The sequence below is a fragment of the Copadichromis virginalis genome, unplaced genomic scaffold (assembly GCF_057382275.1).
Source record: "Copadichromis virginalis isolate Kocher_CV1m ecotype Utaka unplaced genomic scaffold, C_Virginalis_male_GT1.1 unmapped_scaffold_1, whole genome shotgun sequence".
NCBI lineage: Eukaryota > Metazoa > Chordata > Actinopteri > Cichliformes > Cichlidae > Copadichromis > Copadichromis virginalis.
Window position 1 is genome coordinate 7,738,480 of NW_028188589.1, and position 27,983 is coordinate 7,766,462.

Consider the following 27,983-nt stretch of genomic DNA (forward strand, 5'->3'; position numbering starts at 1 on the left):
CAGCTAATGCTATTACTGTTTTCCCTTGCTTTCTACAACTTGAGCAGCTATTGCTAAGTAGGCCACTTTGCTCTGCTAAGGATTTATGTGACCATGATGAAAACTCTGATAAGCTAATGCTGCTAAGCTAATACTGTTTATGGGCCCTGTTAGAATCAATATTTCATTCTCATTCTGTTGTTTGAGAACAATATTAACGTTTCACATCATTATAACACAAGAGAAAAGGGTATTAGCGTTAGCTACTAATGCTTATTCACCTCAAATTAGCTTTAGCTGCTAATGGTAGCCTACTTAGCAATAACTGCTCACTAATATAATGCTAATTCACATCAAATTAGCATTAGCTGCTCAAGTTGTTATAAGGAAAGAGAAAACGGTATTAGCATTAGCTGCTAATAATTGTTCACCCCTAATTAGAGTTAGCCCCTAATGGCAGCCTACTTAGCATTAACTCCTGACGTCGTTGTAATGCAGGGGAAAAGAGTTACCATTATCGGATAATGCTAATTCACATCAAATTAACATTAGTTAACAACGGTAGACTTCGTATCATTAGCTGCTGTCATTCTTACAAAGCAAACAGTATGAGCATTAGCTGTTAATGCTTTCTCATCTAACATTAGAATTGGCCACTAATGGCGTATTGTTAAAAAGTAAAAAAACACATTGTTAGCATAAGCGGATGATGCTAATTCACCTAAATTAGCATTAGCTAATGATGGCTACATACCTAGCATTAGCTACTGATATTGATATAAATCAAGAAAATATGGTATTAGCATTAGCTTTTAATGCTTTTTCATCTAAAATTAGAATTAGCCACTAATGGCGTGCTATTTAGCATTACCTCTTCACATCGCAGGGGAAAAGTTAAAATTAAATTTAAAAAAATGTTCAGATTAGCTACTCATATTGTTAAAAAGTAAGAAAAAACATTGTTAGCATAAGCGGATAATGCTAATTCACCTCAAATTAGTATTAGCTAATAACGGCAACCTACTTAGCATTAGCTGGTCACATTGTTATAATGCAAGAAAATATGGTATTACCATTAGCTGCCAATTCCTAAATACCTAAAATTAGCATTACCTGTAATGGAAGTCTACTTAGCATTAACTCCTCACTAATGTAATGCTAATTCACATCAAATTAGCTTTAGCTTTAGTATTAGCTGCTAGCACCAGCCTACCCAGCACTAGCTGCTCACATTGTTAAAAGGGAAGAGAAAACGATATTAGCATTAGCTGGTAATAATTATTCACCCCTAATTAGAATTAGCTGCTAATGGCAGCATACTTAGCATTAACTCCTCACATCGTTATAATGCAAATGAGGCTAACTTGCATTAAATTAGACTGCTGTTATTAGCTAATGCTATTTAGCAGTAGCTGCTCACATTATTATAAAGCAAAGGAAAACGATATGAGCATTAGGTTCTAATGCGTATTTGCCTTTAATTAGACGTAGGTGCTAATGGCGACCTACTCAGCATTAGCAGCTCAGATGTTGTATTGCTAGGGAAAAGAGTGTTAGCATTAGCCGTTCACATTGTTATAAAGTTAAGGGAAATAGTGTTAGCATTAGCTACTCACATTGTTAAAAAGTAAGTGTTAGCATTAGTGCATAATGCTAATTCACATCCAATTAGCATTAGTTAATAACGGCAGCCTATTTAGCATTAGCAGATAATGTTGAATTTGGCCCACTGGAAAAGTTAAGAACTCAAGATTTAGGAGTGTTTCTCGATAGCTCTTTCTCATTTGAGAAACAAATAAATGTTGTTATTAAAACCAGCTGTAAGCTTTATATTGTTGATTGTCATTTCCCATATGGAAAAGATATATAAATCTTATAAAGTTTGTATCTGTCTTGTGTGAAACTTGTATGAAAAGCATACAAGAGTGAAAACAGATATAAGATCCCTTGAAAAATTATATAATGAAACTTGTATGTTTTCGATACTTACTAAAACAATATATGAAAGTAATGAGAAAGTGGCCACTTTCGTGAGTATGACTTTCATCATATAAGTTTTTAGTCTTTTCCATATGGGATATGCTTAAAAATATTTACTCATACATGCTTAGTTTTATAATCGATTGGATGATGATAGAGGTTTGATCCTGAGTAGTCTGTAAAGACTCTGTGTGCCTTCCAGAGTGCTCTGGCATGCACACACCACTTGGGGCCATGAGAGAGGTCGTACCCTCTCTTACTGATTTATGGTGTAGGACAGGGGTCTCAAACTCAATTTAGCTGGGGGCCGCTGCAGGCAGAGTCTGGGTGAGGCTGGGCCACATTAGGTTTTCCACAAGAAAGGCATGGTTAAAAAATTCCAATCTTCTCAAATCTCTTTATTTTTATTTTTTAACACAAAATATGAAAAATAAATAAACAAATTAAGAATTAATAAGAAAATAAATCAATCTGTAATACATAAATAAAATAATAATAAGATATTTTTAGTCAGTGAACTTGTGTTTTTCTTTCAGTCTTCTATATCTGCTGTGTTTAGATTGAAATGTCTGTATTAACAGTTCTATAACCTTCTTCTGAACATGAATGGAACACTGTAGAAAATGAACTGTTCTTCTGAACATGGCTTCTCTTGCCTACTCCTTGCTGCTAGAGACCTGGCAGCGTTTCCTCTCGCATAGCCGAGCCAGATTTGGCCTGAGGGAGGAAGCAGTTGCGACCCTCAGTATGTCTTGAAGATGATCATCCGTAAGTCTGGACCTGTACTTGGACTTATTGAAGTTCAAAGTGGAGAAGAGCTTTTGGCACAAGTATGTGCTACCAAAAAGGCACATGGTCCGCTTGAACATTCGGGAAAGCCGAGGGAAACTAGGGCTCAATCCTCTCAAAAATTGTCCAAGCTTGTCTGCTTTTCCACTCACCTCCCTGAACTTTGCTTTGAGTTCAGAGTTGCACTGCAGCTCAATGAGCTCCATTTGAAGCACAGAAGGGGCATCTTGCACATCAAAGGAGAAGGGGTCCGCAAAAATGTGAAAGGTGGCTCTGTGTGTCTTGAAGTCAGCAAATCTGTGATCAAATTCCTCCTGTAGCCTCAAAATGACATCAACATACTCGTCAGCACTGAATGGTGTGCCTGCATCCACGAGTGCCTTGCATGCTGGGAAATGGCAAAGGTTTGTCTGAGAGAGCTGAGCTTTCCAGAGCGCCAGTTTTGTGGAGAATGCTCTCACGTTGTCATAGGCAGCACTGACAAGTTGCCCCTGGCCTTGTAACGTCTTGTTCAGTACATTAAGCTCATGTGTCATATCAACAAGAAAAGCTGAGTCCATGAGCCATTTGGGATCAGTTAGCACAGGAACACTAACTCCATCCTTCTCCATGAAGGCTTCACTTCTGCTCTCAACTCAAAAAGTCTCTTTAATACATTTCCCCTGCTGAGCCAACGTACCTCAGTGAAGTCGAGCACATCCCCATATTCTGACTCCATTTCCTCTAAAAAAGCACAGAACCTTCGGTGCTTTAAGCCCCTGGATCTGATTTGGTTGATGCATTTCACAACAATAGACATCACATTGTCAAACTTCAGGCATTTGCTGCAAAGGACCTGCTGATGGATGATGCAGTGCAGAGCAATGGCCTCCTCCACGCCTTCCTCTTCCAGTTTGTTTTGTGCCACCAGTCCATGTTTCCTCCCTGTCATTGATGGCGCTCCATCTGTTGTTATTCCAACAAACCTCTTCCATGGCAAACCAACATTCTCAATGGCATCACACAGCTTGTAAATATCTGCTGAGCGGTGGTCTGGCCATGCATTGGAATTACTGTGAGCAGCTCCTCCATCACTTCAAAACTGTCATCAACACCACGGACATACATTGGGAGCTGGGCAGTGTCGGTGATGTCTGTGGTCTCATCAAGAGCGACTGAGTATACACTGAAACATTTGGCTTTCTCACACAGTTGGTCATAAATGTCACTTGACAGGTCAGAAATGCGATCTGCTGCGGTGTTGGCAGAAAGGCTGATGTTGCTAAACTGACCTTTCTTTCCCGGACAGACTATATTTGCAGCCTGCAATATGCACTTTTAGACAAATGCACCTTCTGTGAATGGCTTCCCTGCTTTAGCAATCATCTCACTAACCACGTGGCTCCGACTGCTGCATTATTCTCTTTGGTTGCTTTCTTGGAGAAATCTTGCTGCCTCAGTAGATCTGTTTTAAGACTGGCAACCCGGTTCGCTCTCTCGTCTCCCTGGTATTTTGCATCCAGCTCAGCATGTCTAGTTGTGTAATGACGTTTCAAATTGTATTCCTTGTGCAGCGCAACTTTCTCTGTGCAAATAAGACAGGTCGGGGTGCCCCTGTGCTCAACAAAGAAATATTGCATTTCCCACTTTTCCTGAAATTGTCGGTGCTCATCACCAACCTTTCTCTTCACCGCAGGCTTTGAAAAAGACATGTTTGGGGCTATGTGACATTTATAATTCTACTTGGTGTCACTGTCGCATTGAAGTTTCAATCAAGCGTTTAGCCGACGGACGGGGAACGTCTCAACGCGTAGAGAACGTCATTTCTGCTTCTTTTTCTTGCAACCGTAGCACGGCGATCGGCAGATAAAAAGCCGGTAGCAGTCTCCTTTGTTTTTACGCTCGATGTTCATGTCTTTCATGACGACACGAACACCGTGGCGTTTGCAGATGGTAGAAAGTGCAGGGATAGCGAGCGCAAAAAAGGCGACTGCTCACGGCGCCGGGCTGTTGTTACAGGAGAAAGAAGCGGAAATGACACCGTGACATATAACAAATAACATCAGCTGTTTCTGATGTTAGTTGTTTTGACTGCTTTTACATTATATTGAAATATATGTAATGTTCATGTTTGCTGCAATGCAAACGCAGTGATGCAAATAAAAACATGGAGCCACAAATTACGGTGCGACCCTATAATTAGTCCGGGTTACCGGGGACTGTTGTTGCCGATGAACAGGTGTCGCTATGTGACTGCAGACTAAATTGGGCTGCATTGAGTTCATGACTTTTCTTTTATCCCGCCGCCTACGCATCACTGTGAGAGTTAATATGAGATCTCTCTCTGTGGAAAAATAACTTTAAATCCCACTGACGTGTGTATAAATCTATATACGTATAATGTCCCGCTGGGCAGCAACTTAAAAAAACAACTTTTTTTGAAGTGTTGTGAACGCAGCGCGCTGGGGCGAATGTCGGCGTTTGCCCAATAGAAAGGAGGAAGCCAACCAGGCACAGAAAGAAAGAAATACTCCAGGGCAACGCTGCTGGAACTTTGACTCATTGAGAAATGTTTCCCTGCTTGCATCAAGCCCGGCTGTTGTCCCCTGAGATCCATATCCCACCCTGATTGAGATTAGATTAGATTAGATAGAACTTTATTAATCCCTCGGGTGGGTTCCTCTGGGAAATTCGATTTCCAAAAAAGCACAGCACCGACAGAAGTTACAGAGTTATACACACACACACACACACATATATATATAAATACAGAGACAATATAAATAAAATATACAAAGGGGATAAATAGAATAAATAGGAATAAAAATAAAAATACAAGTGAATTGCACATTTCAAGTATTGAGTCTATTGCACCGTTGACTATTTACAAAAAGTATTGCACAAGGTATTGTACAGTGAGGTGAAGAGGCACTACAGCTTAGTTGTTCCCCCCTCCTTTGTCCTCCTGTTTCCCCTCCCTCTCCCCTCCAGGGAGGAGTTAAACAGTCTGATGGCGTGTGGGACAAAGGAGTTTTTAAGTCTGTTAGTTCTTGTCTTTGGGAGAAGCAACCTGTCACTGAACAGACTCTTCTGGTTGTTAATGGCCGTGTGCAGAGGATGCCCAGCATTGTTCATAATGTCCATCAGTTTCTTTAATGTCCTTTTCTCTGCCACTGTCACCAGAGTGTCCAGCTTCATGCCGACCACAGAGCCAGCCTTCCTGATCAGTTTCTCCAGCCTGGATGAGTCCCTCTTTGCTGTGCTGCTCCCCCAGCACACCACAGCATAGAAAAGTACTCCAGCAACCACCGACTGGTAAAACATCCTCAGGAGCTTCCTGCAGATGTTAAAAGACCTCAGCCGCCTGAGGAAGTACAGTCGGCTTTGGGCTTTTTTATACAGGTGCTCTGTGTTGCATGACCAGTCCAGTTTATTGTCCACCCACAGCCCGAGGTACTTGTACTTGTTGACCACCTCCACCTCCTCCCCCTCTATCTGAACCGGCAGTGGACCTTCTCTGGACCTCCCGAAGTCCACAACCAGTTCCTTAGTCTTTGAGGTGTTGAGTTGCAGGTGGTTTGTGTGACTCCATGCGACAAAGTTCCTCACCAGACTTCTGTACTCCTCTTCCTGATCATCCCAGATACACCCCATGATGGCTGTGTCGTCTGCAAACTTCTGAATATGGCATAATTCAGAGTTGTAGCAGAAGTCAGAGGTGTACAGGGTGAAGAGAAGAGGGGACAGCACAGTTCCCTGTGGTGCTCCTGTGCTGCTGACCACTGTGTCAGACGTGATGTGATGTGATTGGTGGGTTAATTCAGCTCCGCCCACAACACTGTAAAGTGTCATACATTATCAAACTAACATTACATTTTCATATTAAGGTGGGGCCAAAAACTATCGTCCTGCGGGCTGCAATTGGCCCGCGGGCCACGAGTTTGAGACCCCTGGTGTAGGAGGACACCTGCTCTGTGTCTGGTTAAGTATAAGAGCCCTTTGTTAGGGGGACCGCTGGACTCTTAGCACCAGCTTTGGGGTCACAGGGTCACATCTGGAACACACACACACACACACAGACACACACACAGACACACACACACACACACAGACAGACACACAGACACACACACAGACACACACACACACACACACACACACAGACACACACAGACACACACACACACACACACACAGACACACACAGACACACACACACACACACAGACACACACAGACACACACACAGACACACACACACACAGACACACACACACACACACAGACACACACACACACACACACACAGACACACACACACACACACACACACACACACACACTATGCACAGACTGGTACTCTTTGTTCATACCTGTGTAAGACGTCATAATGAACTTGTGCATATTCATGTAAGCTCAATAAAGAGCAGTGTTACGAGGGAGCAGACGAGAGCGACTGAGGTCAAGTGAAGGAACGGCGCTGTCACAGTTCTCTCCCTCATCAATTGTCTGGTTCCAGCGGTGGGTCTGTGCTAGACGACCCATCACCAGCTTTTTCCACTGGTTACCAGTACGTGGTAGAATCCACTTCCAGATCTGGTTGTCTTTAAATCTGTGAATGGATTGGCTCCATCTTATCTCTCTTTAACAAAAGAATCCAAGTGGAGCCCTCAGGTCTGCAGATAAGCAGCTTCTGACCAGAACTAGACGTAAAAACAGAGGTGAGCTTTATCGATGGCTGCAGCCAAACTCTGGAACAGTCGCCCTTCACATCAGGTCGTCACCAACACTGGACATTTTTAAAAGCCGGTTGGAAACACATTTGTACTCTGTAGCTTTCAATCCTGACCAGTCTTTATAGTCATTACTGTGTATGTTTCCTATTTTCTCTCTACTCTGTGCAGCACTTTGGCTCAAGCTGTTTTTAAATGTGCTGATAAATAAATGTAGATTTCTTTGAATAAAACAGTGGAGCCGAGCTTTGAGCTCAGTGTGTAACAGTGTGTGTGTGAGAGCCATGTAATGTCCATGTGTGCATGCTGACTGTGCTGCTCTGACCCCCCTCCTCCTTTCAGGGTGGAGCCTGCTGGAGTCCGATGGTTGAGACCAGGTCTGAGGAAGTGTAAGTGTGTTTTTAATGGGATTCATGAAAACAAAGCAGCACACATTCAACCATCTTCATCATGTCAGGAGTCATCATCAAAGTGTCAATCAATGAACAGATGATGGATCAATAACTGCAGCTGGATTGTGTTTGTTCTCTCCATCAGATTCCTGTCAACTCACAATCGACACAAACACAGTGAACACAAACCTCCAACTGTCTGACAACAACAGGAAGGTGACACGTGTGACGAAGGTTCAGTCATATCCTGATCATCCAGACAGATTTGATGATTATCAGCTGCTGTGTAGAAATGGTCTGACTGGTCGCTGTTACTGGGAGGTCGAGTGGAGAGGAAGAGTTTTTATATCAGTGAGTTACAGAAGCATCAGAAGGAAAGGAGGCAGTGATGACTGTTGGTTTGGATGCAATGATCAGTCCTGGAGTCTGTGCTGCTCTGATGATGGTCCTCAGTCTGTCTGGCACAATAACAGAGTAACATCCATCTCCTCCTCCTCCTCCTCCTCCTCCTCTGTCTCTAACAGAGCAGCAGTGTATGTGGACTGTCCTGCTGGCACTCTGTCCTTCTACAGAGTCTCCTCTGACACTCTGATCCACCTCCACACCTTCAACACCACATTCACTCAAACTCTTTATCCTGGGTTTGGGTTCTGGTCTCCTGGTTCCTCAGTGTCCCTGTGCTGAGTGGAGTGTAAAGAGTGTCTCCTGTTACAGAAACACTCTGACTGTTGAACAGATAGTTCAGTCTGTACATGTCTGTCTCTTTCACTCACAAACACGTTTTCAGATTCATGGATTCAATCAGTTGATGTTTGAAACTCTTCTAAATGATTCCTTGTAAACTTCTTCAGTCACAAACAAACAGGAAGTGATGTCACATGTGTTCCTGTCCACACAGCAGAATGAGTCTATTGCTGACAGTGATGTACAAACAGAGTGAGCATTTCTGAGGCCCAAAATAAACTGAGTAGTTCACTGAATGAACAATGGACTGTGAGCTCAGTTCCTTCATCATTAGTATGGATTATATATGTATATGTATTATATTAGTATCATATATATCAGGTGCTGCTGCTTTCAGTCATTGTGCAAATGTGCTGTTTGTAAGCTTGTAAAGCTGCAGTCAGCTGAGACTGAAGAAGTCACCTGATCAGTGAGCAAACGTTTCTGAAAACGTCCAGATGAACAGAATCAACCTTTTGGGATCAGCCAGCAATGCAGCATCATTGTTGTTCAGCTTCAGAGGTTTGCAGGAATGAACTGATGACCAGAAACAGCTGCAAAGTCCAAGAAAATACCAGCTGGAGTTCAGCTGCATTTGAAGAAGTCAAAGAAAAGTAAGGATGGCAAAGGGCGACGTTTTCTTCCAAAGAGCTGCAAACATGGTCGACGCCTCATTAGAAGAATCATCTGGACATTTGTGAGGAACTCTAACCAAGAAAGCAACGTCACACAGATCCAACAGACAGTTTCCATGACTGCAAGTGTTGAGTGGAAAAATGCTACATTGCATTATTGCATCCTCTCACCACAGGAGGCGCTGTTGGCACCACTGATTGCTGATCAGCTGTTCTCTGATGATCTGATTGATACTGTGAATAACGGGACTCACTGAACTCTGTGACACAGTGAAGATTACAGAGTTTAACTTCACCCTTTAAGACTGACCACAGAACCAAGTCCGCCAGAGCTTTTGTTATATTTTTACATGCTGTGGAGCCATTTGTGGGAGCATTTCAAGTTGCTATACATCAATACAACTGTTATAGCCCTAATTTTAATAATATGTATGCATTAAGTCCATAGTAACTACATAAACTGCAAAAAAAACCTCTGCTCATCCATCTCTGTGAGTATCAGGATACATTTGGTTCATAATACACAGAAAAATCAGAGTTATTACCTGTAATAAATGTGAAAGATTCCTGCAGTGATAACCAGGCAGGACTGAAACACATCCAAGCTGTCACCACGATAACAGCACCGCCCATCCACAGGTGAGGGGAGGAGCAAAAAGAGGGACTTTGACCATTTTATACTAAAAACACTCAACTAATGTTTCTAATATGAAACAAATAAGCCCACATTAATGTGAGCGTTTATTAAATAATAATAATAATGATGATTTCCTCCTGATCTCATTTCCACAGCAGAGAAAACTGTGGTGTATATTGAGGTGGAGGGTGTGGTCTGTGGCTCAGGTGTAGAGTGAGGGTGGGGTGCACCACAGCAGCATGCTGGGACTGCTGAGGGTGGAGGAGGGAGTGATGATGACATCAGAGCTGCAGCACAGAGACCAGTGAACACACAGTCTGTTCATCTTTGCATAGATACAATATACAGCACAATATTGAATGACAGACACGCTGTGGGAGCTTCCACAGATACACTGACGTCAGCATCCAGAGTCCTCCTGCTGCTCCCCCCTCAGAGCCCCGTGATCAGCACCAACACATTCAGTTAGATGACAGAGTCCAGCTGCAGCTAGAATCAGCTCCCCTCTGTGAACAACAGCACAGCGTCAGTGTTTCACACTCAGTGAAAGGAGGAAACAGCAGAAGAACACCATGTGTGCTACGTTTCCCAGGACACACTACAAACTGCACAAATACAGAGCAGCACGTGGAAGGACCTGGAGCTGCATTTACAGAGCTGCAGACAGCGTGATGTCCTGTATGGACAGGTGGAAGGAACCAAGTCCTCAGCTGGAACACTCGTGTTTGTCCACAGACAGGAAACACAGCAGGAAACTTCCTCACAGAAGTGCAGCTCATGGATAACACACTTCCTGTCAGTCAGAATGAGGCTGCAGCCAAACACAGAAAGGTGTTTTTGTCCAGATGAGCCCAGAGAAGAAACACGAGTGTTCACAGACATCAGAAGCTCAGAGAGGTGAAACATGAGGTTGGAGTCCTCGTCAGCATCCAGAAGAGCTGCTGTGAAACCCTGAGTACTCATGACAGACTCTGATGGCACAAACACATCATGATTCAAACAGAAAGACAAACATGGAGCTCCTGATCCTCCTGCATGAGAACAAGCTGACATGAGTGCTGTGTCTGAGAGTGTCTCCCTGTCACAGTGACAATAACACAGCTGCTGCTCACAGTCATTAAACTGACCTGAGGTCAGCTGTGCTCCTTACATATGAACCATGTGACCTCACATCAGTGCTGTGGATGACTGTAGTCATAGAAGAGTAGAGCTGTAGCAGGTGGTGTGAGGAGGAGGTGGTGTATTCTAGTTAACGCAGTACTGAAACACTCCAGCAGAGGGCGCTGTTAAGTCCTTATTGTAACACAGTTACTGTGTGCAGTTAGACTTCATACATAATCTGCACTTATTTCCATCAGACATGCTGTCAGTAAATGATTGGTTTCTATTGATTCTACTTCCTGTTGACTCGTTTGATGACAGTGAAACAATCACAGCTGATTGTGTGATGATGTAAACTGTCACTGTTACATTCAGTGTGTGTGACATAATGTTAGTGCAGGCTGATAACAGCCTGGTTCTGTTAGAAACACATGAACGTGTCCATAGATCAGTGTGTGTTTAACATGAGAGCTTCAGCCCTGCTGATGTGTTAAATAAAGACATGCAGGAAAACTGATGAGACTCTGAAATAACTCTTTATATTTATAATGTAACTCTGCATCAAAAGAACAACAAAGGATCCCAGACAGGTTTCTGTGAACAAAGACCATTCTGATGTTTCTGTGTTTCTAACACTTTGACATTATTAGTAAACAGACTGCAGTGAGCAGCATTTATAAAGAGCTTCTATATAAAGATATGACAGCTGTTTGACAAGTTTATCACTCTGTGTTTGGACCTGATCAGTCCAGCTGTTTACTTGAAACATGTTCATTTACCTGTTCTGTTATATTCATGTTCTTGTCTCTGTTGAAAACACATTTTAATGTCCCTCAGATTTTTCTCCCAGATGAATAAATATAAAAATGACACAAACTGACTGCAGCTACTTTTTGTCCTTTCTGTCAAAAACCTTCATGTGACTCATGAGAGACACGTTTCAGCTGTTTGTGACAGATCAGAGGCCAACAAGTCATTTATAACACTTTCCATCATTGTTTAAAGTTCTCAGTGTTTCTGTGTTGCTGCGTATAGGATCTCCCAGCATCATCACTGTGCTGTCCAATCATTGTGTGCGAGGTTACCCTTATAGTGCGATGTGTGTTTGCACAAAGAGAAGCATGTGTGTCAAATATAAATAAGCACAGAACAGAAACAGCTGCTCGTTTCTTCTGTTTAGAGTCAAGTTAGTGTTTTGTGTCTTTGTTTGAGGCCTGATGTCGAGCAGAGGTGTGTGTAACTGCACTGCTCTGTTATATGTGTGAAGTGTGTGCTTCTCTTCAGCATCATCTTTGTCACTGCTGATTCCTTTGTGTCATCATGTGTTGAGAAGAGAGAACAGTTATAACGGAGGAGCAAAAGGAAGCCCTGAAATCTGCATCAACAAGGAAGTGTTGGCTCACCAGTGATCCCAGCAGAGCCACTGGTTTGGCTCCAGTTGTTCTAGATTCAATGATGTTGTTGCTACAGATACATGTCAGCATCTTTATTGAATTTAATATGAAGCAGAAATGGTGTCATTAGGAGAAGAAGAGGAGAACAAGTCCGGCGAGGAGGCAGCAGCTCTTAAAGATGAAACAGCAGCTCAGCCCTGAGCTCAGAGAGCTGCACATGAAAAAGCTCCTCAAGCAGATCCTGTCAGAGGTTTGTCATCAACAGGAGGAACTGTTCACATCATAGGATGAAGATGCTGTCAGCTGGATGAAGAAGGTTATTTAATGCAAACGTTCACACTGAAGTCAAATTGTTGTCGTGTTGAACAGATTCATGTACTGATCGTCTCCAGAATGTTAGAAGAGCTTCAATGAATCATTAGAAACAACTTACAGCTGCACAGCTGTGTCAAACACATCTGTGTGTCATTGTGGGATTGTTGTGTTTCTACATGTGACACACGTCTAAAACATGCACACAATCTGAACACAAACAGGGACTCATGTGTTCCCACAGCCAGATGCTGAGAGCCATTTCCTTGTAGTCCTGTGTCTACATACATGAACCATTAGATGTTATTGGAATGATTGTCAGCTCTGATAGTTTCATGTGTGTTTAGCTGGACGCTGTTTGATCCTCGACATGTTTAAAGGTGTCCAGTCCTGAGACACTGGGGCTGGAAACAGCTGTGATGTCATTGGACTGTCACACAGACAGAAGTGCATGAAGTGAGCAGCCGAGGAGCCGCTGATGTTTTGGATTCAACAGCATTTGAAAGGTCGACACAGACACATTTGCACACAGAAAGCTGAATCTGTCATATGCCACAGTGAACTCACTGTTCAGTGTTTTTCAGGAAGCTTCTTAACTGCCTCTGCTGCCAAACAAGCAGCTGATGTCCTTGAGAAGAAGCTGAAGAAGTCTTCAACAACAAATACAGGAAGTGGACTTTCAAATACTAGATTCACTTTAGACTCACAGAGAAATGACTCAACCAGCTGTGTTTGACTATATGAAAGGTCAGTGTGTGTCTGCACACAGACTGTTGTGTTGGACTGTTATTCAGTTGTCTGCTGAATGTTTTCAAATGTCTGCATCTCAGCTGTGATGAGGCTGGGGGTCATGGGAGGCCACCGTAGCAGCCTCTTCAACATCATGACATCATCATAAATGCTGCTGGACTGTCTGATGGGCTGACGGTGAAAAAGCCGTCGGGAAGGAAACAGAAGACATTTCAGAGGCTGCAGCAGATTTCTTTGATTCGGGGCCTTTTTCAGCTTTATTGGACAGAGCAGTGAAGATAAGTGACAGCAAAGCAGAGAGAAAGGGGGCGTGGCCCGGGTCAAAGCCAGGCCAGCTGCTCTCCACCTCGTGGTCACCTGCTCATCCTAGTGAGCTCCACCAGCAGCCCTTTCACACACTTTACACTGTCAAACACTGTGTGTGGACCTCAGCTAACAACAGGCTACATTTAAGTCTGGACTACATGCTTTTATATTGTTTTTATTCCATCAGCAGCTCAACATCATGAGCAGCTTTGACATAAAGACATCAAACTCAAGCTGACTTTAAGCTACTTTTAATACAGGGGCTCAAAAACAACAACATCTTTATTATATATCAGGACACAAAGTCATTTCATCTCAAAGGGAAACAGCTTTATTTGGAATAACCAGCACTATCAACTGGTTTGGGATCTCCACCAGTTTCATGTCTTTGCAGCTTCTCCAACAAAGTTCCTGTAAAATCAGCATGTTTGTCTTTATTGGTTTGATAGTGATTGATTATTCAGTCCCAATCTGCTGTCATCTAAAGAACAAAATGATGTTTCTATGAGTCACAAAGCTCCAGATGTTGTCGGCTTCAGAAAGAAAACAAAGAACTTAAACACAAAGTGTTTGGAGCCAAAATGTTCCCAAGCTGCTCTTTTTGAAATGGCAGAGGTACAGTGGTGTCTAACAGCACACTGTGGAAGGCAAACATGTTATTGTTGGATGAAACTTCATGAATCCTTTGTAGATTTGAGCTGTTGGAGCCTTTCTTTTCTCTTCAGGTGTACAGATGCTGAGGAGGCAGGTGAAGCAGGTGGAGCTGTTGTGATGCTGGCAGAGGGTGTGTCTTAGTAACTCTGTGAGGCAGAACTGGATCCAACATTGTGGATGTGTTGATGTTGGAGCCATTAAGAGTCTCTGGCCACACTGTAGGATTTCCCTTTGATCCACTGTGGGGGCATTTTGGAGTCTGTCAGTGAAACTCTTCATGTTTGTGTTTGACTCCAGTTTATAGAAACAGAGAAATGTGTCATGCTTTTGTTCGGCCTCCACAAATACACACATTTGTTCATTGGTTGGACTTTTTGGAAGGAGACACATTGAAAACCATGTTAATAAGATCTTGTTGTTTCCTGTGGATCCGACACAGAGAGTGGACTTCAGACAGAAAGCGTGGAAGAGATTTTGGAGGCCGTGTGTGGCAACAGGAAGTTTCTGTGTGTTTGCTGATCTTACATGTGGAAAACAACACGTGATGTTTGTGAAGTTCTACAATGATCATTGTTCTCACAGCATTTTGAGTGGGAACAGTTCAAACTGGGAGTAGTGGGAGTTATTTACTGATTGAAACAAGCTGAATGTTTCTGTGACGATGAAGATCAGCAGCTCAGCTGATCAATGAACTGACATCTATCAGTCGTTTCATGAGATGAAGTCATCAGCAGACATTTGTTCTGACTGTGTGATGAATGTCAGAAGGTCAGGGCTCTGCTTTAGTCACTGCTTGATGATCATTGGCTCATTGTTGAATCCAGGGGCCCAGTCTGACCTCTGACCTTTGCTGCAGGTCTTCTGTGTTATCTCCACTTTCATGTCTGATCTTCTGCTGTATCGTCCAAAATAAACATCTGGATCATTTCCAACACTTCAGCAGATCTTTAGTTTGGGCAGTGCAGCACAGAATAACACATATTGTACTATACTGCCCACTTCCTGATCTTATTGGATCTGTGTGTGAGGTTGGTGAAGGAAACACATGTTTACTGAGTGAGTCGCTGCCATTAGGAACTAGTTTTTATATCACAGCCTGGAAATCACACAGGACCATTTCTGCAAGTGAAAAGTCGTCATTGGAGGAAAATGATTATGTAGTTTGTGCGACTGAAGAATTGTCCCAACTACATGTGCTGCTGACCCTTGACCTTTTCTTTAGGTGCACAGAGGAGTCTGTGGGAACATCCAGAACTGAGGCATCTTGTGTACAAACGTGTTCAGACCAGATGTCAAATGATGTCAGATGTCATCCGTGAATGGATGCAACTGTGGATCGTTCCAATAAAATGAGGCAGTTTTGTAAGTACAAGCCCACTACAACCCATCATCAACATTTTAAATTACATTATACATCTTCACTGATATAAAGCACCACTATTTTAACCTGATTCACTTTTTCCACCCTAACAGTTCATTCCTCAAATCAAACAAGATATTTGACCCTAAAAAAATGCATCAACAAATAATTTTGTAATAAAATATTTATTCTTCAACTTTTACAAGTGAAATCAAACAAGTGTGTTTAAGAGTGAAACCAGAGTGGAAGCTGCTCATATAGAGTCCAACCCAGGCTAAAGTAAGCTGAGTAGAGCAGCACCATCAAAGTGTCGGCTCTCTGGACACGGTGCAAGATCGCCATCTGCAGGACAAAACTAGTTTTTCTCGCCCTCCTCGTCAACATCAAGATGATGTCATCGTACAGCAACTGATTCCCTGTCCGTCTGGAACAAAGCATTTACATTAAAAAAGACATTTACAGAAAATACAAACACCAACAACACATCTCATCATCACATGATATTTTATTATTTATTATATTATATATTTTTATTGTACCATCAACATCAACAAATACCAGCATATTTTCTTTGAGATTGAGTAGAGTGGACCTTTCCCTTGGTTCACTTCCTGCTCGCAGCATCAGCTGACCTCTGACTTCCTGGTTAAGGTCTCTCAGCGTTGACTGGAATATCAAATCGGACTCACACCATGTTCTTGTAATGTGGTCATGTCTGTCAGCTGTTTGAAGAGCATCTCTGGCCTAAACACAATAGGAAGAACAACAACACGGCAAAAAAAAACAACACATTTCCATATTAGATGAAGGGCACCGTAACTGGAAATGGTAACATTCATCTGATGCTGCTTTGGATTTATCTTCTGTTTTAGATCAACTTTGATCACTTCGAGCCATCTTAAGTCCGTTTGTTCTTCTCACTAACATCTCGTATGATTTCAGATCCCTGCTGTTCCCCAGCTGCCCTGTAGGTGGCCTCAGTGTGTCTCACACCATTTACAGATGATTACAGGTCGTTTACAGTTCAAACAGGTCCAACATAAGAAATATGCAGAAAATATCCTGCTATAACAGTTTGGGTCAAAGTGCAGATGTTCCAGATGTTCTGAGTCTGTCTGTGTTTCATGTTAACATGTAGATGTTGGACCAAAGTGAAGCTTTTTGATGTGACAGCAGGAATGTGAAGTGTAACTCTGAGCTGTAGGAAATGAAACTAAACGGACTTTTTCTCCTTTATTTATAGGAAAGTGTAGGAGAGCAACAGATGAACAAGCGTTACTGTAACAGGAAACATCAGAGGACCTTTATGTTCATCATCATCACTGTTTCCTTGTTCTGTCACAAACACACAACACTTCCTGCTCTCTCTCTGATGGATCTGATTGGCTGTTTCATTCACAGGAGGTCAGGGCGTCACACAAACAGCTTTAACTGCACAACGACACACTTTAAATCATCTGCAGACAAACCTGTGTGTTTGATTTATGAAGAAATAATAAAGACGTGTGTACAGCTGTCCATGAAGCAGCTTCTCACACAAACTCTGACACTTCAGCCACTTTAATTCCTGCAAAGCTGCGTAATAAAGAGCTGTGACTGCTATGAGCTGCTGATGATGACTGCATGAAGCTCTCAGCTGAAGCTTCTTTCATTTATTTTAATGTTAATGTCGCCTTTTTAAGTCTGTGTGAGGATTTTAATGACACACATTAAAGGAGCTTCTTTGATTAGAACCAAATTCATGTTGATTTTCAGCCTGAAATGATAAAAACTTTAATAATTCTGTTTATAATCATCAACCTGGAGACTAATGAAAAGTATAATAGTGAAAAAAAGCCTTTATTATTTGAGTAATGCCTGAATCTGCTCAGAGACGGAGACAACACAGAGGTGTTGATGACAGTTTGACATTAACTGAATTAAAAACAAAGTGCTCTTATTGTGAAAATCTGCCTCCTACTTCTTTAAATCATTTTTATGTATTTTTTAACCTCACAGTGAAACATTGAGGCATTAATCTGACACAGTTTGATCAGCAGCTGTGTTTTCACTGACGTTTCACTTTGATTTGTTCAGACTGAGCAGAGAGGATCGGTTCTCTGTGTGCGCACTGCTGAGAAACACAAGCTCATTTCTGCTGTTTCATGAAAAGTGTTATGGAGGAACAAGAAGTTCAGCCTCTAAACTCTCAGCGTGAGGACTGAGTGAAGAGTTTCAGAGCAGAGAGTTTTGGCTCACAGCTTTTAGCGTCTACACAAAGAGACGATTACGCACTTGATCTGAGAACATCTCCACCTCCTACAAACAAACTCTCCTACGAGCAGCTGTCACAACCACAACAGGCAGAAGACTGGATTTCTTCAGGTCAGATTTACTGCAGTTTGCACTAAATTGTGTGTCACAGACTTTGTAGTTCACATTTGTGTGACTCGTTTAAATCTTCTCCTCCTGAAAGTTAAACTCTTACAAACACATCAGGCCACAACCTGCTGCAGGTTAATGATTGATCTAAAGGCAGCTGACCTTTGAGCAGGAACTTGTGAGTCTTTTATTGTGTTTAATGCTCACAGTGCTGAAGCCTGCAGACACACCCACATCATATTATTTGTTCTCAGGGTTGTTCGGCGTGGTGGAGTGGGAACAGAAACTTTCTGCAGGTTAATTATTGATCAAACTAAAGTCATATTAAGGAGCTACTGGCACGGAGTCAGAGCAGAGCTCAGAAATCTGAAATATATCAAAGTATATTAAAGTTAGAGTTTAGAGAACACTGTTTGGTTAGCTGCCCCAAAGGCAGATGACTCTCAATATCACAAGATCAGGTGAAATTTCAGACCAAGGGAAAATCACTGGGATTATCTGTGAAGAGGCAGAAAAGCATAGACCTCGTCTACCTTATAGACATTTTGAAAAGGTAAGAGTGAATCTGTCTTCATTCATCTACATGGAAACATAAAACCAAAAAACAAACCAATACAACAAAATCACTCCCAGTAGGGCTGGGCGATATAAACAATAAACGACAGAATCGATTAAATTTGGTCAACGATAGAGATTTTGACTATATCGCTTCTTCTGACCTTCTGACCAACTTTACACAAACATCACATTGGGCAGACATGTCAGAAGGTAGGCTGATAGGAAAAAACAACGAAAATACACTACATGAGGTAAGAGGAGGAGAAAAAAAACTCCACTCAGACTGAGCTCCTAGTGGGAGAACAGTTTGATAACAGAAAAAACACCTCAGCACAAAAGCACATGACTATCAATACACCATAGAAACACAAGACAAGCAACAGGGGCGGGTAAAGGGTGAGAGAGAGCCGGCGTAGACAGCGCATCCGGTCCTGCAGCATCTGTGCTGGTCCAGTTGACTGCTATCATCCCCGGTAGAGCACAAGCATCGAAGGCGTTGGAAAGGGAGGGGGATGAGTGAGTGCTTATCAGTGTAAGTGTGTGTGCGTGTCCATAGTTTAGCTGAGACAGTGTCCTTCGGCCTATCAGGCTAAGTAAACAGTCCTCCAACCAATCCAGGTGTCCTTATAGGATCCTTATAGTCCAGTATATCTAGAATTCATACATAAGGCACACTCTTGACTTTTGAGAAAATTAAAGGATTGTAAGTGTCCCTTATCGTGTGGAAAATACGATATACAGAAGAAAAGAATATATCGCGATATATATCGTTACCGCACGTGCTTCAAATTATACCGCGATATGGATTTTAGGCCACATTGCCCAGCCCTAACTCCCAATTTATTTACAACATTTGAAACATACAGTGTAGCTCCGTCAAAACACTCCAAGGCCAAGTGAAAGAGCTGAGAGGGAAAAGATCATGATTAATGATTTATTTAAACTCATAACTGGGTGCAGCAGCTGAGCTTTGACCTGTGAGCTGCAGCTTAAGCTTCTTTTATGGTTCAGTGTTTAATGTGTAAACTGTTTATCACTGCAGAGACGCCTACAGGCTATCTACTGTTCAAAAGTGAATTGTTATATACAGTGTGGCAGCTGACCTTTGACCTGTGAGCTTCAGCCTCTTTGCTGAGTGTTTAATGCTCATCTATTGAAGCCTGCAGACACACCTACACATCATCTGATTTGTTTTCAGGGTTGTTTTCTGTGTGTTGGAGTTGGAGCAGAAACCTGCTGCAGGTTAATTATTGATCAAATTAATATCACACAAGGTGCAGCAGCTGACCTTTGACCTGTGAGCTTCAGAGTCTTTGCTGGTGTGAAGTGTTTAATGTGACGCAGTCTGCAGACACAGACGACTGCTGACGGAGAAGAAGCAGAGGATTTTTTCTGTTTCTACACAGACCTGGTCCAGACAGCAGAGAGCTGCAGAGTGAAGACGTTCATTGGAAGAAGCTGAGTAAGTTCAACGTCCTCTTTGAATCCTGGATCAGGAAGTGAATATTTGGTGTTTAAATAAGGTTTCTGTCTTTGACTCAGTCTGCTGTCACTTTTTTAGAGAGAAAAGGAGATTTTAGATTAACTGGTGTTCCTGCTGCTCTAGCATTAAAGCACAGTATAGGTGACCGCGCTGATGCCTGTTTATAATTTCACCAAAGCTAATAAACTGTTGGCTAAATTTTCTTGTTTTCAGAGGTAAACAGAGGTGAGAGGAGCAGATAATAAGGATTAAATATTATGCTAAATAACTAAATTCTGCTAGTCCAGCTCTGAGGTCTTTACACTGGCTGCCTGTCCGTCAGAGGATAGACTTTAAAGTTCTGATGCTGGTCTATAAAGCTCTGAATGGTTTAGGACCAAAATACATCAATGACCTCCTGACCCAGTATGAACCATCCAGATCCCTCAGGTCATCTGGATCCGGTCTTTTATCAGTTCCCAGAGTCAGAACCAGACACGGAGAAGCTGCATTCAGCTTTTATGCTCCTTATATCTGGAACAAACTCCCAGAAAGCCTCAGATCAGCTGAAACACTCAGTTTATTTAAATCCAGGTTGAAGACTCACCTGTTCTCAGCTGCATTTGAATAAAGCACCAAATCCACACTTTTAAGCTTAAATTTCAAAACTTACATTTAACTACTGATTTTATCTACTGTTCTGATCTGTTTTGATTTTATATACTGTTGTTTGTTTGTTTGTTTGTTTGTTAATTAGTTAGTTTGTTTGCTTGTTTTAATCAATTTTAAATCATGCTTTTTAATTGTTTTTGTTTCTAATGTCTCTGTAAAGCACTTTGAATCACCTTGTTGTTGAATTGTGCTATACAAATAAACTTGCCTTGCCTTGCCTTGCCTAGTCTGTGATGTAACTCCCAGCAGCATCACCTCATTTCTTTGACCTTTAACATGAGATAGCTTAGCTAGCAGAGCAGCTATCTCTGCTGTCTGTCATGTGACCGAGTCAAGTGTGTGTAGTAGACTTGTTAGCATAGCTAGCAGGCTGAAAGAAGCTAGCAAACTGTGTGAACACTTTGTAAGAGGTGAGCAGTGAAGGATAAGGAGCTCCTCCAAATGCTGATAATGCACTTAACCTGAATTTACTGCTTGTTACATTATATGTGATGTTCAGTCAAAAACAATTACTTAAATTAACATTATTATTAGTAGTAGTATTAGTATTATTATTTGTTTATTATTCATAACATGGCTCCCTACTGTAGTGGTTTGAACAATTGACAATCTGTGGTTATTGTGTCCCTGCAAATTCAACAATGCGCCTCAATGGAAAGCATCAAACAAATATTTCAAGTCATTCGACCTACTGGTTGAATCACCGTAGCTCTGACAGTGAAGCACACTCGTTTTTATGGGTAGTCACCTTGTAAGCGCAAGCTTTAAACTCTCATGGATGAGTAAAACTCATTAGAAACACTGGCGAGCAGTGAGTGAATAACAGGTCTGACAGCAGCAGCAGGGACGGTGCTGTCATAGTTTAACGTGGAGTCTGTTTGCACTCAAACAGTGAAGAGCAAAGAAAAGAACTTTAATGGTTCCGGGTCCTTTTGACCCAGCACTTTGCGTTTCTTGTGTTTTGTATTATGGTTTATGTTCTGGTTCATTTACAGTCTTATTTATGCTGCTTTGAGTTTCTTATACTTCCTGTTTAGTTCCTTGATCATTAGATTCCCTCTGTGCCTCTGTGTGTCTCTGTGTGTCTCTGTGTGTCTGTGTTTGTGTTTGTGTCTGTGTGTCTCTGTGTGTCTCTGTGTGCCTCTGTGTGTGTCTGTGTGTGTCTGTGTTTGTGTTTGTGTCTGTGTGTCTCTGTGTGTCTCTGTGTGTCTCTGTGTGCCTCTGTGTGTGTCTGTGTGTGTCTGTGTTTGTGTTTGTGTCTGTGTGTCTCTGTGTGTCTCTGTGTGCCTCTGTGTGTCTGTGTGTGTCTGTGTGTCTCTGTGTGTGTCTCTGTGTCTCTGTGTCTGTCTGTGTGTGTGTCTCTGTGTGTGTCTGTGTGTCTGTGTGTGTCTGTGTCTCTGTGTGTGTCTGTGTGCCTCTGTGTGTCTGTGTGTGTCTGTGTGTCTGTGTGTCTCTGTGTGTGTCTGTGTGTCTCTGTGTCTGTCTGTGTGTGTGTCTCTGTGTGTGTCTGTGTGTCTGTGTGTGTCTGTGTGTCTGTGTGTCTCTGTGTGTGTCTCTGTGTCTCTGTGTGTCTCTGTGTGTCTGTGTTTGTGTGTGTTTGTGTGAGGCCTGGTGCTCCATTCTATATTTCCTCAGCCTGTCATGTCTCTCTTGTCTCCTCTTTCCCTCGCTCACTCTCGTCTGCCTTTCCTCCACTCCTCTGTCAAGCTCACGTGTCAGTGTTGTGTTCCTTTGTTTGCTGTTTTATTGTGAAAGTCTTGCATTCTTTGTTCAGTGTGTTTCATTTTTCCTGTGAAGGTTCTCAGTCATCCAGGTCATCGTAGTTTAAGGAGCTTGGAAAGAAAAGCATCTGGACTTCTATAAGTTGCTTGAAGATGTTTCGCCGTTATATTTGGGTCCTACCCTGTCTGCATTACGCAGCTAGTTCAAGACCAACATTGTTCTAGTTTCCCAAACAGTAAATGTGTGCAGTTCTCTGCAAACTCAGCAGGAAGAATTAGTGTGTGTCAGTGAATGCATCGTGTGTGCTTCAGGCTCCATCTAGTGGACTGATAGCAGAGCAGCTGATGGCAGCTTCCTCTGCCTCACACTGCTGTCTGACTGCATCCAGCTGACACTGAGATGAAGCAGGAAAGAAGCAGCTGATATTTGGACAGCACACATGATGAAAGGAGGATTTCAGCTGATGTGCACATGAATGATTTGTGTTTCCTCTGCAGGTAGAAAGTGTGTGTGAGCTGATGTGAATTGAGCAGCATGGATCAGTGTGAGGACAGAGAGGAGGGAGTCCCTCCCTCTAAAAGCACTCTGTGTGGGGAACATGAGAGCCAGACCAAAGCTCAGAGGTGAGATGACCATCTCTAACTGTCCATGACTCTTCTCCATGTCACAGCTCAGCACTCACATCACTGCTGCATCATTATTCACAGGAACCAGCCTGGACCTCCACCCAGCTCTCTGTCCTTACAGAGTGACCGGTCTGAAGAGCGCTACATTGAATTTAAATCCCAGCCTGTGTCTGCTGCAGAGAGGTGAGCTGTTAGTAACATGAACTCTCTGATTTAAATGATTTGATGTTTCCTGGTTTCTAAAATGCATCTCTGTAGGAAAGCAGTGTCTCAAAGGACACTGCTCTCCTACAGAGATGGACACAAAGGACACACAGGCTCAGCTGTAACTGTCATTTCATCTGGTTTAAGACACATTTGGACACACAGTCGCGTCTCCATCCCGCTTTTATTAATGAACTTCCTGTTGCTTGCAGATGACAGGAACACAAAGTGTTTGTGCCACGTGATGCTGCACGAATTGTTTAAATGTCCATGATGGTTTTTCACAGGAACCAGCCTGGACCTCCACCCAGCTCTGTGTCCAATGAAAGTAACCGAGTCAAAGATGCCCTTAAGAGATTTGAGCAAAGACAGTCAGCTGAGAAAAGGTAAGCTAACACCAATAATATCAGCTGATATGTGATGAGAATTTAACTGAAGATTTACAACTTTTTTCAGGATCCATCAGAGACTCAAAGCTGGACCTCCACCCAGCTCTGTGTCCTTACAGAGTGACTGGTCTAAAGATGGCTACATTGATTTTAAAGTCTCTGCTGCAGAGACGTGAGCTGCTAGTAAGATGAACTCTCTGATTTAAATGATTTGATGTTTCCTGGTTTCTAAAATGCATCTCTGTAGCAGTAGTGTCTCCAAGAACACACAGGCTCAGCTGTAACTGTCATTTTATCTGGTTTAAGACACAATATTATTATACACACACAATTGGCTGTTTTTAACTATTTATTTTAATCACAGGTGTAAATTTCGACCTCACACATCTCGATCCTAAACTATGATAGAAACAGCTGCTAGCAGTGGGTAGTTTGACTTTAGCCTGGTGGCTAAGCTAACGGTAACAAGCGTGCCAGCTGTGCTCTGTGAGGATGAGACACTGCTCTAGAAAGCAAACAAAGGTTTGTGCAGCTCCTCTTCAGAAAAGTGTTCAGAGAGCATTAGACAAAGGCTCGTCGTGTGAGACAGGAACACAAAGTGATTGTGCCACGTGATGCTGCAGGATTTGTGTCCATGATGGTAACATCTCCTCGTCTAACTGCAAACACATGAGCGCTCCTAACGGCAGCTATCACAGCCACACAGGCAGACTGTGTCTCACTGTTGCATTCAGGGACATTTGTTTTCCTATAAAAAGCTGAACTCTAATCTAAGAGGAATGTTACTGACAGGAAACAGCTGCATTATCTGCAGTCTGTGTGACCACAGCTGCTTCAATCACTTTATCAGAGAATGAAAAATGTTTGTTTGCAGAGGTCAGAGGTCACAGTCTGCAGGATCCAGCTGTCCGTCTGTTTGTGTTTGTGTTTCCTGGATAAATATGACCTGAAACATCCTCAGATTGTTACAAAGATTCATTAAAAAGAAAACAATGAAAGAGAAAAGATCCAAATGTTCGACTTGGTCATTTGCTGTTTGAGGACAGTGATGCTCATATCTGTGGGGAAAGTGTGACCTGAGTGGGTTCATGTTTGTCTTTAAAGAACAGAGCTGCTCTGATTCTCTTTGTGTCTGATCTGTTAAACAGTCTGAGAGGTCACACAGAGACCCAGCAGCTAAAGCCTGGATCATACTGGCTGCTGTTACTCCATCAGGACAACACTGAACCACAGTGGTGTGGATGTAGTGGATAAATCCCACCATACTGATGCTCAGAGTTAACCACAGGGAACAAAACCAGATGTTACCTTCAGATTGTGACCTTTGGAGTGGACGATGCAGATTTCAATAGAGAATAAATGTTGTTGTTTTTCAGCTGTGAAGAAAGAATCTAATTTTCTGAACTTAAGAATTTATGATGCTGGAAACAACATGGAGACTATAACACAACATTTCCACTGTGTTCATAGAATGAATGTAAAACTGTCAGACATTCATTAAATATGCAAAATGTCTACAGAAGCATCAGAGGGTCAGACGTGAAGCACTCAGTGATTTTGATCAAATGACTCATCAGTTATTGATCTGTACTACACTGATCTACCACGTTAGTAAAGCTGGTGTTCTGCTGGTGGAGGGAGACTCGGATCATGTTCTGGTTTTGGAGCAGTGATCTGCTGATGGTTCAGTTTGATGAGCTTCTTCAAAATCATCCCTGACATCACCACTGAAAGGACGTCCATGAAAACAGACTGAAAATTACTGATATGTTCACAATCTGAGAGTTTAAAACTTGACAGACTTGATTCAGATGAAGTTATTTGAGCAGAAACTCCTGGATCTTTATCCTGTGTTGATCTAATCCTTCATGGTTCCTCCACAGAGTGGAGCAGCAGAGCTCAGAGGTTCCCAGTGGTCAGTCTGCCCAGCAGCATCAAACACAGCTGGACTCCATATTTATGGTCTGTACATGTACAACAACTACTGTTACATCTGTTCTGTTCACAGTCATCTCCATGCTGCTCTTTGTAGACCAGTGGATCGTCAGTGTGTCCAACATGGATCTGATGTTTGGCTCCATGATTTCAGTCTGATTGGCTCATTCATAAATATTCTGTTCCAGCTGCTGGAGGACAACATCATCACTTTTGTGAAGAACGAGCTGAAGAAGATCCAGAAGGTTCTGAGTCCAGATTACCCAGAATGCTTAGAGAGTCAGAGGAGCAGCAGCAGAGAGGCGTTTGTGAAGATCACAGTGGACTTCCTGAGGAGAATGAAGCAGGAGGAGCTGGCTGACCGTCTGCAGAGCAGTAAGAGGATTTATCTAAAGATTTAAGCTGCTGGATAAATGAACATTTTCCAGAGATGGAAGATGGAGCAACATGTTTTAAAGATTAGTTCTTTTTGGAATTGAGTGTTTATTTTTCTTCTCATTCAGAGCTTCAAGCTGCAGTTTGTCATCGTAACCTTAAATCCACCCTGAAGAAGAAGTTCCAGTGTGTGTTTGAGGGCATCGCTAAAGCAGGAAACCCAACCCTCCTGAATCAGATCTACACAGAGCTCTACATCACAGAGGGAGGGACTGCAGAGGTCAATGATGAACATGAGGTCAGACAGATTGAAACAGCATCCAGGAAACCAGACAGACCAGAAACAACCATCAGACAAGAAGACATCTTTAAAGCCTCACCTGGAAGAGATGAACCAATCAGAACAGTGCTGACAAAGGGAGTGGCTGGCATTGGGAAAACAGTCTTAACACAGAAACACAGCCTGGACTGGGCTGAAGACAAAGCCAACCAGGACATCCAGTTCATATTTCCATTCACTTTCAGAGAGCTGAATGTGCTGAAAGAGGAAAAGTTCAGCTTGGTGGGACTTGTTCATCGCTTCTTTACTGAAACCAAAGAAGCAGGAATCTGCAGCTTTGAAGACTTCCAGGTTGTGTTCATCTTTGATGGTCTGGATGAGTGTCGACTTCCTCTGGACTTCCACAAAACTACAATCCTAACTGACCCTAGAAAGTCCACCTCAGTGGATGTGCTGCTGATAAACCTCATCAGGGGGAAACTGCTTCCCTCTGCTCGCCTCTGGATAACCACACGACCTGCCGCAGCCAATCAGATCCCTCCTGACTGTGTTGGCATGGTGACAGAGGTCAGAGGGTTCACTGACCCACAGAAGGAGGAGTACTTCAGGAAGAGATTCAGAGATGAGGAGCAGGCCAGCAGGATCATCTCCCACATCAAGACATCACGAAGCCTCCACATCATGTGTCACATCCCAGTCTTCTGCTGGATCACTGCTACAGTTCTGGAGGATGTGCTGGAAACCAGAGAGGGAGGACAGCTGCCCAACACCCTGACTGAGATGTACATCCACTTCCTGGTGGTTCAGGCCAAAGTGAAGAAGGTCAAGTATGATGGAGGAGCTGAGACAGATCCACACTGGAGTCCAGAGAGCAGGAAGATGATGGAGTCTCTGGGAAAACTGGCTTTTGATCAGCTGCAGAAAGGAAACCTGATCTTCTATGAATCAGACCTGACAGAGTGTGGCATCGATATCAGAGAAGCCTCAGTGTACTCAGGAGTGTTCACACAGATCTTTAAAGAGGAGAGAGGACTGTACCAGGACAAGGTGTTCTGCTTCATCCATCTGAGTGTTCAGGAGTTTCTGGCTGCTCTTCATGTCCATCTGACCTTCATCAACTCTGGACTCAATCTGCTGGAAGACAAACAAACAACCTCCAAGAAATCTAAATTATTTAACAAACCAAAACTTCAATCTCTCCACCAGAGTGCTGTGAACAAGGCCTTACAGAGTCCGAATGGACACCTGGACTTGTTCCTCCGCTTCCTCCTGGGTCTTTCACTGCAGACCAATCAGACTCTCCTACGAGGTCTGCTGACACAGACAGGAAGCAGCTCACAGACCAATCAGGAAACAGTCCAGTACATCAAGGAGAAGCTCAGTGAGAATCTGTCTGCAGAGAAAAGCATCAATCTGATCCACTGTCTGAATGAACTGAATGATCGTTCTCTAGTGGAGGAGATCCAACAGTCCCTGAGATCAGGAAGTCTCTCCACAGATGAACTGTCTCCTGCTCAGTGGTCAGCTCTGGTCTTCATCTTACTGTCATCAGAAGAAGATCTGGATGTGTTTGACCTGCAGAAATACTCTGCTTCAGAGGAGGCTCTTCAGAGGCTGTTGCCAGTGGTCAAAGCCTCCAACAAAGCTCTGTGAGTACATTTGTACTCATGTCTTT

The 27,983-nt window shown here is 42.8% G+C and overlaps 3 protein-coding genes across 3 annotated transcripts in view; all 3 read left to right on the forward strand.

Moving 5' to 3' along the window:
* The window catches only part of LOC146679720 (uncharacterized), a 39,137-nt gene extending 30,118 nt beyond the window's left edge, over window positions 1-9,019 (forward strand). The window contains exons 6-7 of the mRNA XM_085450421.1: window positions 7,803-7,849; window positions 7,998-9,019. Coding sequence (XP_085306547.1) covers window positions 7,803-7,849; window positions 7,998-8,536 — 586 coding nt within the window. The 3' untranslated portion in view covers window positions 8,537-9,019. The remainder of the gene's footprint in view (window positions 1-7,802; window positions 7,850-7,997) is intronic.
* An 11,025-nt stretch (window positions 9,020-20,044) lies between these two features.
* The window catches only part of LOC146679721 (protein NLRC3-like), a 128,149-nt gene continuing 120,210 nt past the window's right edge, over window positions 20,045-27,983 (forward strand). Inside the window, exons 1-6 of the mRNA XM_085450422.1 lie at window positions 20,045-20,105; window positions 22,997-23,122; window positions 23,207-23,308; window positions 25,602-25,680; window positions 25,842-26,028; window positions 26,157-27,957. Coding sequence (XP_085306548.1) covers window positions 23,034-23,122; window positions 23,207-23,308; window positions 25,602-25,680; window positions 25,842-26,028; window positions 26,157-27,957 — 2,258 coding nt within the window. The 5' untranslated portion in view covers window positions 20,045-20,105; window positions 22,997-23,033. The remainder of the gene's footprint in view (window positions 20,106-22,996; window positions 23,123-23,206; window positions 23,309-25,601; window positions 25,681-25,841; window positions 26,029-26,156; window positions 27,958-27,983) is intronic.
* LOC146679722 (uncharacterized) overlaps window positions 20,063-27,983 on the forward strand; it is a 193,503-nt gene continuing 185,582 nt past the window's right edge. Inside the window, exon 1 of the mRNA XM_085450164.1 lies at window positions 20,063-20,105. The gene's annotated coding sequence lies outside the window, so the exon portion shown is untranslated. The remainder of the gene's footprint in view (window positions 20,106-27,983) is intronic.